Below are 19,921 nucleotides of genomic sequence, written 5' to 3'. Positions count from 1 at the left end.
AGCACATGGTTTTGGGGGTAATGTATTGACGTGGATAGAGAACTGGTTGGCAGACAGGAAGCAGTGAGTCGGGATAAACGGGTCCTTTTCAGAATGGCAGGCAGTGACTAGTGGGGTGCCGCAGGGCTCAGTGGTGGGACCCAAGCTATTTACAATATACAGCAATGATTTAGATGAAGGAATTGAGTGTAATATCTCCAAGTTTGCAGATGACACTAAGCTGGGTGGCGGTGTGAGCTGTGAGGAGGATGCTAAGAGGCTGCAGGTTGACTTGGAAAAGGTGAGTGGACAAATGCATGGCAGATGCAGTATAATGTGAATAAATGTGAGATTATCCGCTTTGGTGGCAAAAACACGAAGGTAGAATATTATCTGAATGGCGGCAGATTAGGAAAAGGGGAGGTGCAACGATACCTGGGTGTCATGGTTCATCAGTCATTGAAAGTTGGTATGCAGGTACAGCAGGCGGTGAAGAAGGCAAATGGCATGCTGGCCTTCATAGCGAGGGGATTTGAGTATGGAAGCAGGGAGGTCTTACTGCAGTTGTACAGGGCCTTGGTGAGGCCTCACCTGGAATATTGTGTTCAGTTTTGGTCTCCTAACCTGAGGAGTTCTTGCTGTTGAAAGAGTGCAGCGAAGGTTCACCAGACTAATTCCTGGGATGGCAGGACTGACATATGAGGAAAGACTGGATCGACTGGGCCTGTATTCACTGGAATTTAGAAGGATGAGTGGGGATCTCATAGAAACATGTAAAATTCTGATGGGACTGGACAGGTTATATGCAGGAAGAATGTTCCCGATGTTGGGGAAGTCCAGAAACAGGGGACACCGTCTAAGGATAAGGGGTAAGCCATTTAGGACTGAGATGAAGAGAAACTTCTTCACTCAGAGTTGTTAACCTGTGGAATTCTCTACCACAGAGAATTGTTGCTGCCAGTTCGTTGGATATATTCAAGAGGGAGTTAGATATGGCCCTTACAGCTAAAGAGATCAAGGAGTATCGAGAGAAAGCAGGAAAGGGGTGCTGAGGTGATGATCAGCCATGATCTTTTGAATGGTGGTGCAGGCTCGAAGGGCCAAATGGCCTACTCCTGCACTTACTTTCTATGTTTCTACGTTTCTATGTTTCTATCTTCTTATGGAAACAGAAGACATGGCTGAGGTACTAAATTAGTACTTTTACTAACTTGATCAAGTTCTTTGAAGAAGTAATGTAGAAGGTTGATGAGGGTAGTGGGATTGATGTTGTGTATATGGACTTACAAAAGGCGTTTGATAAAGTACGACATAATAGAATTGTTAACAAAATTAAAGCCCATGGAATTAAACAGACAGTGGCAGCGTGGCTACGAAATTGGCTAAGGGTCAGAAAACAGAGGGTAGTGCTGATTGGATGTTATTCAGACTGGGAGATATCTACCGTGGTGTTTTCCAGGGATCCGTATTAGGACCGCTGCTCTTTGATTTATATTAATGACCTGGACTTGGTTATACATGGCATAATTTCAAAGTTTGCAGATGATACGAAAGTTGGAAATGTATTAAACAATGAGAAAGATAGTAACAGACTTCAGAAGGACATAGACAGGTAAAATGGGATGACACGTGGCAAATTATGTTTAACACAGAGAAGTGTGAAGTGATACATTTTGGTAGGAAGAATGAGGAAAGGCAATATGAACTCAATGGTACAATTTTAAAGGGGGTGCAGCAACATAGAGACCTGGGGGTGCATGTACACAAATGTTTGAAGGTGCCAGGACAAGTTGAGAAGGCTGTTAAAAACACATATGGGATAGTAAGCTTTATTAATAGAGGAATGGAGTACAAAAGCAAGGAAGTTATGCTAAACCTTTCTAAAATACTGGTTCGGCCACAACAGGAGTATTGTGTTCAATTCTGGGCACCGCACTTTAGTAAGGATGTCACGGCATTGGAGAGGATGCAGAAGAAATTTACTAGAATGGGCCAGGGATGAGGGACTTCAGTTACGTGGTGAGATTGGAGAAGCTGGGATTATTCTCCTTAGAGCAGAGAAAATTAAGAGGAGATTTGATAGCGATATTGAAAATCATGAATGGTTTTGAGAGAATCAATAAGGAGAAATTGTTTCCAATGGTAGAAGGGTCGGTAACCAGAGGACACAGATTTAAGGTGATTGGTAAAAGAACGAAAGGCGACATGAAGAAACTTTTTTTTTATGCAGCGAGTTGTTGTGATCTGGAATGCCTGAGATGGCGGTGGAAGCAGGTTCAACAGTAACTTTTAAAAGGGAATTGAATAAATACTTTATGGGAAAAAAGAATTACAGGGCTATGGGGAAAGAGTAGGGGAGTGGAATTAATTGGACAGTTCTACCAAAGAGCAGGCACAGGCACAATGGGCTGAATGGCCTCTTTCTGTGCTGTATGATTCTATAATAGCTGGACCTAGAAAACAATGTAATTTTGCATGTAACAAACAGCTCTGTAGCAACCGATAACACATTCTTACGAGAAAGGGGGTGGGGGGAACCCTAGGAAATACTATATTATTACATTTGCAAAAATAATATCGATGCATAATAAAAGAGTAACTCATTTGTCCAGATGAGTCACCAACAATGCAAAGCAGCAGTCAACATTGAAAATATCATTGCGGCAAAATATTCAGTCAGAGGCATAAGGAAATTGACAGGCTGAAGAGCGGCAGATAAAAATTTTACACAATTATGCCTTACTTGTGAGAACAGCCAGCAAGAGCAATAATACAGCTGAATGCTTTTACAAGGTAAATTTTCAAAGTGAAGTCCATTAACATTAGACAGTCTATTATGGGAATCCATGTATCCCTGATGTGTCCATCCCAGTGCCCTGAGGTTGTCAAATTCCTGTTAATCTAGTTCATTGTGTCTGGGGAATGCTATACTTTCCATTTATCCTTATTGCTTGATTTAATACCAGGTAGTTTCTGTTGCTTTATATACAATTTTTCCACAGTGATCACACTAACATTTCTTTGAGTCGTTGACGTTGTCATGGGTCCCTCTGTGTGTGTGTGTATGTCAATATATGCGGGAGGTCCCGGGGAGTGTGTCTATATATGTAGGATGTTCCTGGGACTATATTGCTATATGTTAGGGATCCCTGGGAATGTGCCAATATATGGAGGGGGTCTCTGGGAATGTGTCAAAATAGACAAAAGGTTCCAGGAAGTATATCAATATATGCAGGGAGGTCCTCGGATCTGTCGACAAATGTAGGAGGTTCCTGAGAACTGTCAATATATGCCAGTCAGTCAGTCATAGGCAGTCCCTCGGAATCGAGGAAGAATTGCTTCCACTCTAAAAATGAGTCCTTAGGTGGCTAAACAGTCCAATACGAGAACCACAGTCCCTGTCACAGGTGGGACAGATGGTCGTTGAGGGAAAGGGTGGGTGGGATGGGTTTGCTGCACGCTCCTTCCGCTGCCTGCGCTTGATTTCTGCATGCTCTCGGCGATGAGACTCAAGGTGCTAAGCGCCCTCCCGGATGCACTTCCTCCACTTAGGGTGGTCTTTGGCCAGGGACTCCCAGGTGTCAGTGAGGATGTCGCACTTTAACAGGGAGGCTTTGTGGGTGTCCTTTTAACATTTCCTCTGCCCACCTTTGGCTCGTTTGCCGTGAAGGAGTTCCGAGTAAAGCGTTTGCTTTGGGAGTCTCGTGTCTGGCATGCGAACAATGTGGCCTGCCCAGCGGAGCTGATCAAGTGTGGTCGGTGCTTCAATGGTGGGGATGTTGGCCTGGTTGAGGATGCTAATGTTGGCGCGTCTGTCCTCCCAGGGGATTTGCAGGATCTTGCGGAGACATTGTTGGTGGTATTTCTCCAGCGACTTGAGGTGTCTACTGTACATGGTCCATGTCTCTGAGCCATACAGGTGGGTGGGTATTACTACAGCCCTGTAGACCATGAGCTTGGTGGTAGATTTGAGAGCCTGGTCTTCGAACACTCTTTTCCTCAGGCGACCGAAGGCTGCACTGGCGCACTGGAGGCGGTGTTGAATCTCGTCGTCAATGTCTGTTCTTGTTGATATATGCAGGAGGTCCCTGACAAGGTGTCAATATATGCAGGAGGTCCTTGAGAGCTGCCAACATATGGAGGAGGTCTTGGGGAGTGTGTTAATATATACAAGAAGTCCACATTAATGAGTTAATACTTTCAGCCCTTTCTCACACTTAGAAACGTTCGAAAAGAACTGAAATCTGCCGTCATCACCCTTCTCCTCAAAAAAACAACCCGCGACCCCTCCATCCTTGCAAACTACTTCCCCATTTCCAACTTCCCTTTCCTCTCAAGTCCTTAAATGTGATGTCGTCTCCCAAAACCCTGCCCATTTTTCCCGCAATTTCATGTTTGAATCCCTTCAATCTGGTTTCCTTGCTTGCCACAGTATCGAAACGGCTCTCATCAAAATCACAAATGACATCCTTTGTGACTGTGACAAAGGCAAACTATCTGTCCTTGTCCTTCTTGACTTGTCTGCAGCCTTTGACACAGTTGATCACTCTATCCTTTTCCAACGCCTCTCCACCGTCGTCCAGCTGGGTGGGACTGCACTCGCCTGGCTCCATTCTTATCTATCTAATCATAGCCAGAGAATCACCTGCATTGGCTCCTCTTCCTGCCCCCACATTGTTACCTCTGGTGTCCCCAGGAATCTATCCCTGGCCCCCACCTATTTCTCATTTACATGTTGCCCTTTGGCGACATCATCCAAAAACACAGTTTCCACATGTACGTTGATGACACCCAGCTTTACCTCACTATCACTTCTCTCTAAATTGTCAGACAGCTTGTCCAACATCCAGTTCTGGATGAGCAGAAATGTTTTCCAATTGAATATTGGAAAGACTGAAGCCATTGTTTACAGTCCCCATCACTAACTCCGCTCCCTAGCCACTGACTCCATTCCTCTCCCCAACTTCTCCTTGAGGTTGAACCACACTGTTCACAATCTTGATATCAAATTTGATGCTGAAATGAGCTGTCGACCACATATCCCCAGCATAATTTAGACCACCCATTTCCACCTCTGTAACATTGCCCGTGTCCATCCTTGCATCAGCTCATCCACTGCTGAAGCCCTCAGCCAGGCCTTTGTTGCTTCTAGACTTGACTATTCCAACGAACTCATGGTTAGCCTCCCACATTCTACCCTACATAAGCTAGAGGTGATCCAAAACTTGGCTGCCTGTGTCTTAACTCGCACCAAGTCCCGCTCACTCTTCACTCACTATGCTCGCTGACCTATTGATAGAGAATTCAAGCTCTGCAGCCTGGCTGCAGTTTTGAAAAAAACACAGACCACATTGCATTAAATCATCAATCAACTTGACATTTTAGGACCTTGGGTAGTGAGCCAATTAAAGGTTAACAGACTATCAAATAAGGTCAAAGAAGGCGAGTTCTTTTCTGTAAATTGAACCAGGTATAAGTACAGCCATTTTGGCCATGTGGTCTCAGAAGGACAAAGGCCTGGCTTAAAGCCAGAAGCTTGTTGCTGCTGTGAGAATAAAGTTACATTAAAACTACAATCGGAGTTCGTATTTCATTGGAAATTAAGAGATCTAACAATTTTGGCGTCACAAACAGGATCGCTGAGGGAAGAAACTGAATGTTGGACATCGGACCTACATACTGAGGTAAGGACTCCTCTTTATAAAAGTCCTCGGTCAAAAGTCTAAATTCACCTCTCCTTCTACGCGATTCCGAAAGCCTCCGGTTTGCGAACCCTCCGGTTGGTAGTTGGCACGAGGTCCCATAGTCGTTTAACTTCAGCGGTGTGTTAGTTAATTAATCACCGACCCACTGATTGCCGATGACACGAGACCCCAGTAAAGAAATCAGTATTATGGCAGCAGGAGATAAGAGCAAAGAATTGCCCACAACTGTAAAAGGTGGGCAGGCACCACCTGAGGTTTTGATCGATGAAATCCTCCAACAGTTGAAAGAATACATAGAGCAACAATTCGACTTATCTAAAACCTGTATTAATATCGAACAAAAGTATGGAACCTCCAAAGGACAATGGTCCTTGGACCAGATTAAAAGAGTCTGGGGAAAAACGACCCGTATGAAAAATAAAGAGCGAACTAGATGGTCCCTAGCCATTATGGGACAGATCCGAAAGCGGAATTAAATTATAATGCGTTCCCAACATGATCGAGAACTGACCAGTACAAAGGATCAATTGCAAGCTGTTTGTGCACAGCTGCGACAGAAAAGATTTGAACTTGAAAAGTCGGAAGCGGAAGTTAAAGATCTTAAAGGTGAAATTAAAGAATGGAAAAAATCATTAGGTCAAGAGACAGTAATAGGAAAAGGAAAATGTATCGATCAATTCCCAGGGTACTCATGTTTGGATAAATTAAAAGCGCAAACCCGAAGACATGACCGAGGAATAGATACGGATTCTGAGTCCTCCGACGATACAGGGTCGGAGGATGAAGAATTAGGGGTGCGCTTTGCCCCGTTTAAAAAAAGACGAGTTGTAGTCAAATCAAAAGAGACTGCGGATGAGGGCGGAACCAAAAAAACAAAGAAAAGGGTGTATGCAGAATACTTATTTCATGATCCGGCAGACCGAGAGAAAATTGATAAATGGTTCAAGGAATTGCCCAATCCAAAGAAAGGGGGAGTGAAAACGTGGGACCAATTGGACCGCTTAAGAAATACATATCAACTTCATCCCTGGGACGGAGTGCAAATTTTGACCATAATGGTGGCAAAAACACAGGGAAGAAAATTGCACGACAAGTTAGAAGAAGCTTTGGGGCAGGATGAGCAAGAATTAAACACAGGATGGGAGGCAATTAAACACTGGCTGCAAGCCATCAGTCCAGCTAAGACAGACTGGGGGAAAATTGCAGCCTGCCAACAAAAAGGAACAGAGGAGGTCCTGGAGTATGACGAGCGGTTTAGATGCACGTGGCTAGAACATTCGGGTATGAATAATACGGATGAGGAAATGGAAGAACAAGTGTTTGGACCCTTGAAAGCAGCTTTCGTGGCAGGTCGAAAGCCAGAACTGTCCAAAATGCTGAAGGTAGTGTTACCAGACTGGGAAGGTAGAGGAACTACCTTTGCAGCATTGGTGGATCGATGTAACCAATTAGATCGGGATATGGGAGCTAAAGTCCGAGCTGTACAGGCTATGGGATGGAAATCCCAGGATTCCGATAAACAGCTATTCGGAAAATTACCCGGAAAATGTCATTATTGTGGGAAAGAAGGTCACTGAGCCAGGACCTGCAGGGCAAAACAGCAAAGTCGCGGCCGGGGAAGAGGACGCAGCCAGGGATACAATTCAGCCAACAAACCAGGCTTGTCACAAGATAATGACCTCATAGAAGCATTTAAGCGACTGACAATACAACAACAGAAGGAGTTACTTGGGATAGCAAAAAACGATTAGAGCCCACCCTGGTCCACCTCCTCGCACTAATACAACAAAGGGGAGATGGGCTATTTATAACTGTGAGGGTGGGCGATAAGGATGTGGACTGTCTTTTAGACACAGGGGCGGAATTAACATGTTTACCCCTACAATATGGAGACTTTTTGCCGTTGGATGGTAGGGCACGTACAGCCTATGGAGTTGGGGGCCATAAAATGGAAATTAGAAGGACAACACCGGTACTTATAGGGCTGGGTCCACAAGAACTAACCACGCCGGTCTGGATAGGCCCAGTAGATCAACCCCTTTTTGGAATGGACGTTCTAATCCAAATAGATTCATCGTTGCATTTCGAGGATGGTCGGGTGACATGGTCAATTCGAACTTTGAAGAAAGAAGAATTGAAGGAACACCCGATATGGGCTAAAGATAAGAACGATTGTGGCCTACTCCAGATGGAGCCTGCGTCATTTACCGGGACCAAGCCTCCATGCACTAAACAGTATCCCATCAGTCCAACTGCCATCGCGGGAATCTTACCAGTTATTCAGCAATTGGAGAAACAAGGGGTGATTATTAAAACGCATAGCTCCTCCAATAGCCCCATGTGGCCGGTACAGAAATCTAATGAGACTTGGCGTTTGACTGTCGATTATAGGAAAGCTAACCAATGTATTGATTAAAAATCTCCTTTGGTCGCAGATCCCTCCACCATTTTTAATGCCCTCAAACCGGAACATAAATATTTCTCAGTTATAGATATGGCCAACGGATTTTGGTCGGTGCCTCTGGCACCGGAGGTTCGACAGTGGTTTGCTTTCACGGTCCAAGGACAACTGTATACTTGGACCCGGTTACCGCAGGGTTTCCACAACAGCCCTACGGTATTCCACATGGCTTTACAAAGCCATTTGCGAGAATTACCTCCCCTGTCATCCACAGTCATCCAATATGTAGACGATATCCTGCTAGCTTCAAACACGGAAGAACAGCATGAACAAGATTTACGAGCTTTGCTGGATCACCTTCGGCTGAAAGGACATAAAGCCAGCATCGACAAAGCACAAATATCCCAAGAAGAGGTTTTATACCTGGGACAAAAGATTTCACAAGGAAAGAGAGAACTTACCCAGGATAGAACTGCAACCATTAGGGCTGCTAAAAAACCCACCACTATTCAGGAACTAAGGTCTTTTCTGGGATTGTGTAACTTTAACAGAAATTGGATTGACTCCTTCACACAGCTTGCTCAGCCACTGAATGATATTTTAAAGGGGAAACGTGCCTCTAAAGAAGCCATCACCCTCACTAAAGAACAGCAAGAGGCCTTCCTGAGTTTGAAAAAGGCTTTGTGTTCGGCACCGGCTCTGGGAATCCCCGACAGTGGTAAGCCATTTACTCTGTTTGTCCATGAGAAAGAAGGATACATGACAGCTATACTGACACAAGAACATGGGGATCGGCAAAGACCTATTGGTTATTATTCGGCAAAACTGGATGTGGTAGCCCTCGGATGGGGAAGTTGCCTAAGGGCCATGGAAGCTACATGTCGAGCGGTAATGATCACTGCGGGTCTAGTCCTCGACCAAAAACTGATTGTCAAGTGTCCCCACACTGTACACGCTTTGCTGTCTATGAATAGAATGTCTCAGGTGACAACAGCTAGATGGACCCGCTGGACAGCAGTTTTGGAAGCTCCTAATCTCCATATCGTCCGGGCCAGCCCGGTTCATCCCGCAACTATGCTCCCGATATCAGAATCGAGGGAGCAAGAGCGGGAAGAATGTGAAGAGCATGACTGCGTGGAAATTTTAAAAGAAACAGAAGAAGCAGCCTTAGCAGCAGAGGAGCCTCTGCACAACCCAGACCTTATCCTGTTTACAGATGGTTCCTCCTTTGTCGACAATGGTACCAGAAAAGCAGGATGGGCAGTTACAATCTTATATGAGGTAGTGGCAAAAGGATGTTTACCCTCAGGAACATCAGCACAACAGGCCGAGTTATGGGCCCTGTCAGAAGCATGTCGAATAGCAGAAGGACAGACAGCTAATGTCTACACAGATTCGTGTTATGCTTTTGGAGTTACTCACGACTTTGGTCTGTTATGGCGGAAAAGAGGATTCCTCACTGCTGCTGGTACACCTATCCGAAATGGAAAAGAAGTTCGAGACTTACTAGAGGCCATACAATTACCTCAGGTAGTGTCCATCCTGAAGTGTAAGGCCTATACCAAGGAAAATACCACGGAAGCACAGGGAAATGCCCTAGCCGACCAGGCAGCGAAAGATGCCGCCTCACAGGGCGTTCCCCCAGAAGAACCAACACAGGTGTGCAGATTGAAAGCACTCAGGACTCTGACACGAGACCTTCAAACAATGCAAGGCGAGTGCTCCCGAGAGGAAAAATGGACATGGATTGAGGCAGGAATTAAGCTATGCGAAACATAGAAACATAGAAAATAGGTGCAGGAGCAGGCCATTCAGCCCTTCTAGCCTGCACCGCCATTCAATGAGTTCATGGCTGAACATGAAACTTCAGTACCCGCTTCCTGCTTTCACGCCATACCCCTTGATCCCCCGCGTAGTAAGGACTTCATCTAACTCCCTTTTGAATATATTTAGTGAATTGGCCTCAACTATTTTCTGTGGTAGAGAATTCCACAGGTTTACCACTCTCTGGGTGAAGAAGTTTCTCCTTATCTCGGTCCTAAATGGCTTACCCCTTATCCTTAGACTGTGACCCCTGGTTCTGGACTTCCCCAACATTGGGAACATTCTTCCTGCATCCAACCTGTCCAAACCCATCAGAATTTTAAACGTTTCTATGAGGTCCCCTCTCACTCTTCTGAACTCCAGTGAATACAAGCCCAGTTGATCCAGTCTTTCTTGATAGGTCAGTCCCACCATCCCGGGAATCAGTCTGGTGAATCTTCGCTGCACTCCCTCAATAGCAAGAATGTCCTTCCTCAAGTTAGGAGACCAAAACTGTACACAATACTCCAGGTGTGGCCTCACCAAGGCCCTGTACAACTGTAGCAACACCTCCCTGCCCCTGTACTCAAATCCCCTCGCTATGAAGGCCAACATGCCATTTGCTTTCTTAACCGCCTGCTGTACCTGCATGCCAACCTTCAATGACTGATGTACCATGACACCCAGGTCTCGTTGCACCTTCCCTTTTCCTAATCTGTCACCATTCAGATAATAGTCTGTCTCTCTGTTTTTACCACCAAAGTGGATAACCTCACATTTATCCACATTATACTTCATCTGCCACGCATTTGCCCACTCACCTAACCTATCCAAGTCACTCTGCAGCCTCATAGCATCCTCCTCGCAGCTCACACTGCCACCCAACTTAGTGTCATCTGCAAATTTGGAGATACTACATTTAATCCCCTCATCTAAATCATTAATGTACAATGTAAACAGCTGGGGCCCCAGCACAGAACCCTGCGGTACCCCACTAGTCACTGCCTGCCATTCCGAAAAGTACCCATTTACTCCTACTCTTTGCTTCCTGTCTGACAACTAGTTCTCAATCCATGTCAGCACACTACCCCCAATCCCATGCGCTTTAACTTTGCACATTAATCTCCTGTGTGGGACCTTGTCGAAAGCCTTCTGAAAGTCCAAATATACCACATCAACTGGTACTCCTTTGTCCACTTTATTGGAAACATCCTCAAAAAATTCCAGAAGGTTTGTCAAGCATGATCTCCCTTTCACAAATCCATGCTGACTTGGACCTATCATGTCACCATTTTCCAAATGCGCTGCTATGACATCCTTAATAATTGATTCCATCATTTTACCCACTACTGAGGTCAGGCTGACCGGTCTATAATTCCCTGCTTTCTCTCTCCCTTCTTTTTTAAAAAGTAGGGTTACATTGGCTACCCTCCACTCGATAGGAACTGATCCAGAGTCAATGGAATGTTGGAAAATGACTGTCAATGCATCCGCTATTTCCAAGGCCACCTTCTTAAGTACTCTGGGATGCAGTCCATCAGGCCCTGGGGATTTATCGGCCTTCAATCCCATCAATTTCCCCAACACAATTTCCCGACTAATAAAGATTTCCCTCAGTTCCTCCTCCTTACTAGACCCTCTGACCACTTGATGGTGTCTGGAGACAAAGAGTTATCGACAAGCCAGTCACGCCACAAGCGCTTATGCCTTTTTTAGCCCAACAGATCCACTAGTGGGGACACTTGGCCTCACAACAGATGACGGCACGGTTCCAGAAAAGCTGCTGGGGTCGGGTATTTAAAAAACATGCCCAGCTGGTAGCAGACCGCTGTGTGGTCTGCCAGAAAAATAATTCTGGACCCATCACGGTAATGCCCCAACTGAGGCCCCCTGCCCCTGTCGGACCATTCCAGCATCTGTAGGTTGATTATATATCTCTTCCTTCATGCCAAGAATACACTAACATTCTTGTCATGGTCAACAGATTCTCTAGATGGGTAGAAGCTGTCCCAACTAAAAGAGCCACAGCCAATCACACTGCAAAGGTCTTGTGTAAGGATTACATTCCCCGATGGGGAGACCCGAGTAGCATTGACTCAGATCAGGGAACACACTTCACAGGTGCTGTCCGTAAGTTACTGAACATTACGTGGGATTTACATGGTCCTTATCATCCACAATCATCAGGACAAGTAGAGCGAATGAATCGAACTCTGAAACAACAGCTTGCCAAATATCACCATGGCCCCAGGCACTACCAATAGTGCGATGTAGCATTAGGGAAACCCTGGACAGAACATTTGAAATTATAACAGGAAGACCCATGTCGCTGCCAGAAACTATTGATTTAAGGAAAGCTGATGTTCACTTAATGAGTGATACTTTGTTATCATACTGTCAGAACCTAACCAATGCTATTAGTTCTGTTTCCCGACAGGTATCGGCAGCTTGGGGTAATCCACCCGAGGGAGGACACGACATCATCCCGGGAGTCTGGGTGTATATGAAAAAGTTGCATAAAGAACCTTTGAGTGAGAGGGACCTTATCAAGTGTTATTGACCACCCAAGCAGCTGTTAAAGTCCAAGGAAAGAAAGCCTGGATCCAATCTTCACACATTAAATGAGCACCCGTAACTGAAGCTGAAATCTAATAAGGACAATTACTTTTTGCCAAAATGTATAAATTTACTGTATTACTGATTGTAGGTATTCTAGGCATAGGCCGACCCTCTGCACCAAAGGGAAATAGTAGGGTAGCAAGGGAATTACATGTAAATACCTTTTTATATATGTCATACATTTATGCCAAACAAGGTAACATTTCGAGTTGTTGGGTGTGTGCGCATATTCCTATTCACTCAAAGGGAGGGATTCCCTTGAGGCCAGTTCCCTTGAATATCTCGGAAATGGCTGAGTGGATAATTAATCAAAACAAAACAGGCAAGGCGTTTCAGGATACGGAAAACTGGGCACGTATATGGAAGTCAGCAGGTTAAATCTGACCAGCTTTGAAGGGGCATACCAACCGTGTTACAATAATTCCAAACGGCCCCCATTTTTTGTTATCACTAATACAACGGGAATAGGAAGATCGGGGGAATTGGTCTGTCTGATTAGAAACATCAAAGGAGGCCAAAATATGGGGTACAGTAACTGCTCCCAGAATTATAATATAATCAAGCCACGGAACCGTCCATGTGGGAATTTTTAACGTAACGTGGATTCTGAATAAAACAGATGGAAAAAGCCTGGACAGGTACCGGAGTGTTGCTGACAAAGAAACAGCTAACCTTCATTGCCTATAATGGACCTATTGGGTGTGTGGCCACAAGACCTACCCTTGGCTGCCCCAGAATTGGACGGGATCCTGCTATTTAGCCTACATTGTGCCTTATATGTATCATATAGAGTCACTGTCGGAATATTTACACCGTCCTAAGAGAGCTATCACAGAAACAGAGAGGTTCTTTGCCATTCTGATCCCCAGGTATGGGACCGCCAGACTGGCAAGGGAATCGATTAACATGGCATCCGTTGTGGAACGGGTAGCCAATGATACCTCAGAGGCCCTAGTTAAAATCAATGCAGAATTGGTAGCAATCTGCACAGTAGCCCTACAGAATAGACTGGCCCTTGATTATATCCTGGCTGAAAAGGGAGGTACTTGCGCCCTACTCGGAACTGAGTGTTGCACATATAAGCAACCCCCATCATTCACTTTGTGGAGCGGAGCCACTGAATGGCTAGGTTCAATAGGAACTTAATTGGTGGAAGGTTTAATTCTAGTCGTTGTAATTATTTTACTTTTATATTGTTTGTTGATGTTGATTAAATGTTGTTGCAACCAGGCGGCTGTAGCTGCTGTCCCGCAGGTGAGACACCTTGCAGGTCCCAGCAGACCGTCTGTAAGTGGCACAGGGGTATGTTATGCTTAAGGGAAGGTTGTTTACTGGTTGAATTAAGATATTGATTTGGATTAAATTGGAATAAGGTTAATTAACCTACTAAAACCAGACTTCCATTGTGGCCACGATGGAATTCGGGTTGGTGTAAATTTGTGTGGAAGTTACTAGTCCGGACATGTGGCGAAACACATCAACAAATTTTAGAAGGAAACTCTATTAACATGTATGAAATTATTTTGTAGAATGTTTATCCAGTGATAGAAACATAGACATAGAAACATAGAAAATAGGTGCAGCAGTAGGCCATTAGGCCCTTCTAGCCTGCACCGCCATTCAATGAGTTCATGGCTGAACATGCAAATTCAGTACCCCCTTCCTGCTTTCTCGCCATACCCCTTGATCCCCCTAGTGGTAAGGACTTCATCTAACTCCCTTTTGAATATATTTAGTGAATTGGCCTCAACTACTTTCTGTGGTACAGAATTCCACAGGTTCACCACTCTCTTGGTGAAGAAGTTTTTCCTCATCTCGGTGCTAAATGGCTTCCCCCTTATCCTTAGACTGTGACCCCTGGTTCTGGACTTCCCCAACATTGGGAACATTCTTCCTGCATCCAACCTGTTTAAACCCGTCAGAATTTTAAACGTTTCCATGAGGTCCCCTCTCATTCTTCTGAACTCCAGTGAATACAAGCCCAGTTTATCCAGTCTTTCTTGATAGGTCAGTCCCACCATCCTGGGAATCAGTCTGGTGAACCTTTGCTGCACTCCCTCAATAGCAAGAATGTCCTTCCTCAAGTTAGGAGACCAAAACTGAACACAACACTCCAGGTGTGGCCTCACCAAGGCCCTGTACAACTGTAGCAACACCTCCCTGCCCCTGTACTCAAATCCCCTCGCTATGAAGGCCAACATGCCATTTGCTTTCTTAACCACCTGTTGTACCTGCATGCCAACCTTCAATGACTGATGTACCATGACACCCAGGTCTCGTTGCACCTCTCCTTTTCCTAATCTGTCACCATTCAGATAATAGTCTGTCTCTCTGTTTTTACCACCAAAGTGGATAATCTCACATTTATCCACATTATACTTCATCTGCCATGCATTTGCCCACTCACCTAACCTATCCAAGTCACTCTGCAGCCTCATAGCATCCTCCTCGCAGCTCACACTGCCACCCAACTTAGTGTCATCTGCAAATTTGGAGATAGCTGATGTTTTATGATTCAGTTTGTGAAAGAATCAAAGGGGGAATTGATGGAGAATTCAAGCTCTGAAGCCTGGCTGCAGTTTTGAAAAAAACACAGACCACATTGCATTAAGTCATCAATCAACTTGTCATTTTAGGACCTTGGGTAGCGAGCCAATTAAAGGTTAACAGAGTATCAAATGAGCCAATAAGTCAAAGAAGGCGAGTTCTTTTCTGTAAATTGAACCAGGTATAAGTACAGCCATTTTGGCCATGTGGTCTCAGAAAGACAAAGGCCTGGCTTAAAGTCAGAAGCTTCTTGCTGCTGCCAGAATAAAGTTACATTAAAACTGCAATCGGAGTTCGTATTTCATTGGAAATTAAGAGATCTAACACCTACATTGGCTCCCAGTTGAGCAAAGCCTCGATTTCAAAATTCTCATCCTTGCTTTCAAATCCCTCCATGGCCTCACCCCTCCCTATCTCTGTAATCTCCTCCAGCCCCACAACCCCCACCCCGAGATGTCTGTGCTCTTCCAATTCTGCCCTCTTGAACATCCCTGATTATAATTATTCAACCATTGGTGACCATGCCTTCTGTTGACTAGACCCTAAGCATTGGAATTCCCTGCCTAAACCTCTCCACCTCTCTTTAAACCTATCTCTTTGACCAAGCTTTTGGTCATCTGCCCTAATTTCTCATTATCGACTGGATGTCAATTTTTTTATCTCATAATACTCCTGTGAAGTGCCTTGGGACGGTTCACTGCTTTAAAGGCGCTATATAAATACAAGTTGTTATTGAATTAAACATTTTTTGCTGGTATTCGACTGATTTGTACATTGTTCTAGACAGTTACACTGAGATGGTCAGTCATGAAATATGAAGGAGTCTGAGGCAGTGCTACGTCAAAGCACCTGTACAATTTCTATACGCCGCTGCTTTCAGGAGGTATTTCTCTGTATTGCTCGTGTCAGATATTGCCGTTTGAGCAAATCATTGACGCGAGCTTCAATAAGCGAAGACCGGGGGCGGGGAGCCAATATGACTGTGCCAATCGATTCATCGAAACTTACCTGGACTCGGCGATGCTTTCTCAAAACACTAAGCGGTCCCTTTACAATAAATAATAATCAGAACATCTTGAGTCAGTGTCACCCTGCCTGTGCTATTCGCCAACCTGCTCACTTTCACGGCAACACATTCGATAGAAATTGTACAACATTCAGCGTGAACTCTGAGCCAAACAAGAAAGACACACACAGAGCCCAACTCACGGAGCTCATGCTCCTTCCACATTCCTTTGGCTCAAGATTTCTCTGTACAAAACTGATGTTATTCTGATGTTATTCTGCATCGCAAAGGAATAAAGGGTTTGGACTTACTTTTGCAGATTAGAAATAGAAGGGAGACTGTCAGCGCAAATACCACCATCATCTTGCTTCGATCTCCTTCTCCGTCCTCCCGCCACCGCCACCCCCCCCCCCCCCCCCCCCACATACACCAGAAACGGAGAATAGGGTGCAGTTACAGAGAGAAATCGAGAGGGACACTTCACTGCGCCCACCTCCTCTCATCAGCAGGCAGCTGCACTGAGAGTCCAGAGCAGTGTGAACCGGCAGGAGAGGTGGGCGCAGGAGGGACTGGAGTGCATCATCACCCCGGCAACCAAATTTTAATTTGATTTTATGTTTTAAAGTTTAATTTGTTTTAATTGCCGGGGTTTTAGTGTCCCCCTCCCCTTTTATAGGGGGCACTTGTAAATTATATGATTTTAATGCCCCAAAAAAATCACAAAAGAAAAAAAAAAGAGGGCAGTTATAAGTGTCTGGAGTGTCCCCCAGATCGGGGGGGGGGGGGCACTCAATCTAATGTTTATTTTGTACTCCCTAAAAGAGTTGTGAACCGGCAGGCTGTCGGAGTATGGAATGGGGAGGGTGAAGTGGGGAGGGAAGGAGAGAAGAGGATGGGTGGGAGGCAAGGGGTGAGGAGGAGATGGGAGGGAATAGAAGGGGAGGGGTGGGGAATAGAGAGGAGGGGTGGGGGGGAAGAGGAGGGGGAGGAGAGGATGGGAGGGAGGAGAGGATGGGAGGGGTGGAGAGGATGGGAGGGGAGGGGTTGGGGGGGAAGAGAAGGGGAGGGTGAGAATGGGAGGAGGAGGAGAGGCGGGGTTGTGCTGGAAGAGAAGGGGAGAGGTGAGGAGGCAATGGGAGGGAAGACGAGGGGAGAGGAAGAATGCGAGGGAAGGGAAGGGAAGAGGAGTGGAGGGGAGGGGAGGGAAGGGAAAGTGGGGGGTGGGTGGATGGAGAAGGGTTTGATTTGGGACGTTTTACTTTGTTAAAGACGCCATATAAATACAAGTTGTTGTTGTTTTATCCTGGTGCCCACCCCTCTACAAAATTAGTTTAAACCCTCCCCCACAGTGCTAGCTAACCTTTTTGCTCTGTTGAGGTTAACTCGTTTACCTTAAACAGGTCCCAATGCTGCAGGATTCTGAAGGCCTTCCTCCTGCAGCCATTTTTCCAGCCATGCATTAACCTGTTTCATCCGACTATTCCTACACTCACTAATGTGTGGCACTGGGAGTAATCCAGAGATTACTACCTTTGATTCCTGCTTTTTAACTTATTTCCTAGCTCAAGAAACTCTGACTACATGACCTCTACACTTTTCCTTCCCATGACATTGGTTCCCACTTGAACGTCGACTTCTGTCTGTTCCACTTCTCCCGTCAAAATGTTCTGCACCCTCTGTGTTGTCCTTTACCCTGGCACGAGGGCAGCAACACACCATGTGGGACTCACGTTGGCAGGTGCAGAACTGCCTGTCTAACCCATGACTATCGACTTGCCTAAACGGAAGGGATAGGATGGGGAGTGGAGGGAAAGAGGGGAAGGGGAGGGAAAGAGCAAAGGGGAGAGGGAGAGGGAAAGCAGGGGAGGGACGGGATGGAAAGGAAGTGGGAGCACTCTCAACAGACTGGGAGACCCTCAGTCTATGAACACGAGTTCACTGGCCGATGGATGGATGGCCAGAAGGACATAAGGGTTCCATACCTCCTCTCTGGATATAAATAGCCTCAGAACGCCTACTTCGACTTCCATAACATCGCCCAACACTACCCCTGCCTCAGCTCATCTGGTATTGCAACCCTCATCCATGCCTTTGCTACCTTCAGACTTGCTACCAATGCTCTCCTGGCTGGTCTCCCATCTTCTACCCTCCATAAACTTGAGCTCATCCAAAAATATGCTGCCTTGTATCCAAATTTGCACCAAATCCTGTTCAACCATCATCTCTGTCCTCTCTGACCTACATTGGCTCCCAGTCCAACAGCACAATTTTAAAATCTCATCCTTGATTTAATATCCTTCTATGGTCTCACCCCTCCCTATCTCTGTAACCTCCTCCAGCCCCACAACCCCAGAGATCTCTGCGCTCCTCCAATTCTGGCCTCTTGTGCATCCCAATTTTCTTGGTGCCTTCAACTGCTGAGGCCATAAGCTTTGAAATTCCCTCCCCAACCCTCTTCTCCTCTCTATCCTTCTTGTTGTGCATCTGTAAAGCATGCACTCCCATGTTCCGCCACCAGGGTGCTCATCCCCTGAAATCCCAAGGGATCCCAGCAGCCCTTGGGAGCACTGTATATAAGCCGCCCCGAAGACCTGTTCCTCACTCTGGAGTGTCTTATTAAAGACTGAGGTCACTGTTACTTTAACCTCCCTGTGTGCAGCCTCATCTGTGTTAGGAACACAATAACACGAATCCAGCGCAAAGATGCAGCAAATTGTGGGCATCCTGGAGAAGTTATCAGAGGGTGAGGACTTGGAAGCCTATGTCGAACGGTTAGACCAATACTTTGTAGCCAACGAGCTGGACAGAGAAGGAAGCACTGCAAAAAGGAGAGCGATCCTCCTCACGGTCTGCGGGGCACCGACCTATAGCCTCATGAAGAATCTTATGGCTCCGGTGAAACCCACAGATAAGTCATATGAGGAGCTGTGTACACTGGTTCAGGAGCATCTTAACCTGAGGGAGAACGTGCTGATGGCAAGATATCGGTTCTACACGTGCGATCTGAAGGTCAGGAAGTGGCGAGCTACGTCGCCGAGCTAAGGCAACTTGCAGGACAATGTGAGTTTGATGGCTACCTGGAGCAAATACTCAGAGACTGTTTTGTTCTGGGCATTGGCCACGAGATCATCCTATGAAAACTTTGAACTGTCGAGACACCAAACCTTAGTAAGGCCATTGCGATAGCACAGGCGTTTATGTCCACCAGTGATAACACCAAACAAATCTCTCAGCACACAAGTGCTAGCAATGTTCATAAATTAACTGGAACTGTGTTTACCAGCAGGAATGTACAGGGCAGAACACACGAGTCTGCAACTGCCAGCAGGCCTCAGGTGACCCAGATGACTGAGTCCCCAACAAAGGATGAATGCAGGGCAATTCACACCTTGTTGGCGTTGTGGAGGCTTCCATTCAGCCTATTCATGCCGCTTCAAAGGGTATGTTTGAAAGAGCTGTGGAACAATGGGGCACCTCCAACGAGCTTCCAAACGAGCTGCAAGCTCTCAAAACCTTCTAACCACCACGTGGCAGAGGAGATCGGTCCCTGGTGGATCAAAGCAATTTCGAACCTCAGAGGGAGGAGACAGATGCTGAAGTACACGGGGTGCACACATTTTCGACGAAATGTCCACCGATAATGCTAAACGTAAAACTGAATGCCTTACCCGTAGCCATGGAACTGGACACTGGCGCTAGCCAATCTATCATGAGTAAAAAGATGTTTGAGAGACTGTGGTACAACAAGGCATTCAGACCAGCCCAGAGCCCCATCCACACGAAACTGAGAGCTTATCACTGTCCTGGGCAGCGCCATGGTCAAGATCACCTACGAGGGCACGATGCACGAACTGCCACTCT

At 45.9% G+C, this 19,921-nt stretch overlaps 1 protein-coding gene across 1 annotated transcript in view; it reads right to left on the bottom strand.

The window, feature by feature from the left end:
• LOC139262392 (neuronal acetylcholine receptor subunit beta-4-like) overlaps positions 1 to 16,442 on the bottom strand; it is a 117,907-nt gene extending 101,465 nt beyond the window's left edge. The window contains exon 1 of the mRNA XM_070877616.1: positions 16,372 to 16,442. Coding sequence (XP_070733717.1) covers positions 16,372 to 16,423 — 52 coding nt within the window. The 5' untranslated portion in view covers positions 16,424 to 16,442. The remainder of the gene's footprint in view (positions 1 to 16,371) is intronic.
• Between the last annotated feature and the right edge of the window lie 3,479 nt (positions 16,443 to 19,921).

Source organism: Pristiophorus japonicus, chromosome 1, assembly GCF_044704955.1.
Source record: "Pristiophorus japonicus isolate sPriJap1 chromosome 1, sPriJap1.hap1, whole genome shotgun sequence".
Lineage (NCBI taxonomy): Eukaryota > Metazoa > Chordata > Chondrichthyes > Pristiophoridae > Pristiophorus > Pristiophorus japonicus.
The sequence above is the reverse complement of the archived record's forward strand: the minus strand, read 5'-3'. Positions and strand labels throughout refer to the sequence as shown.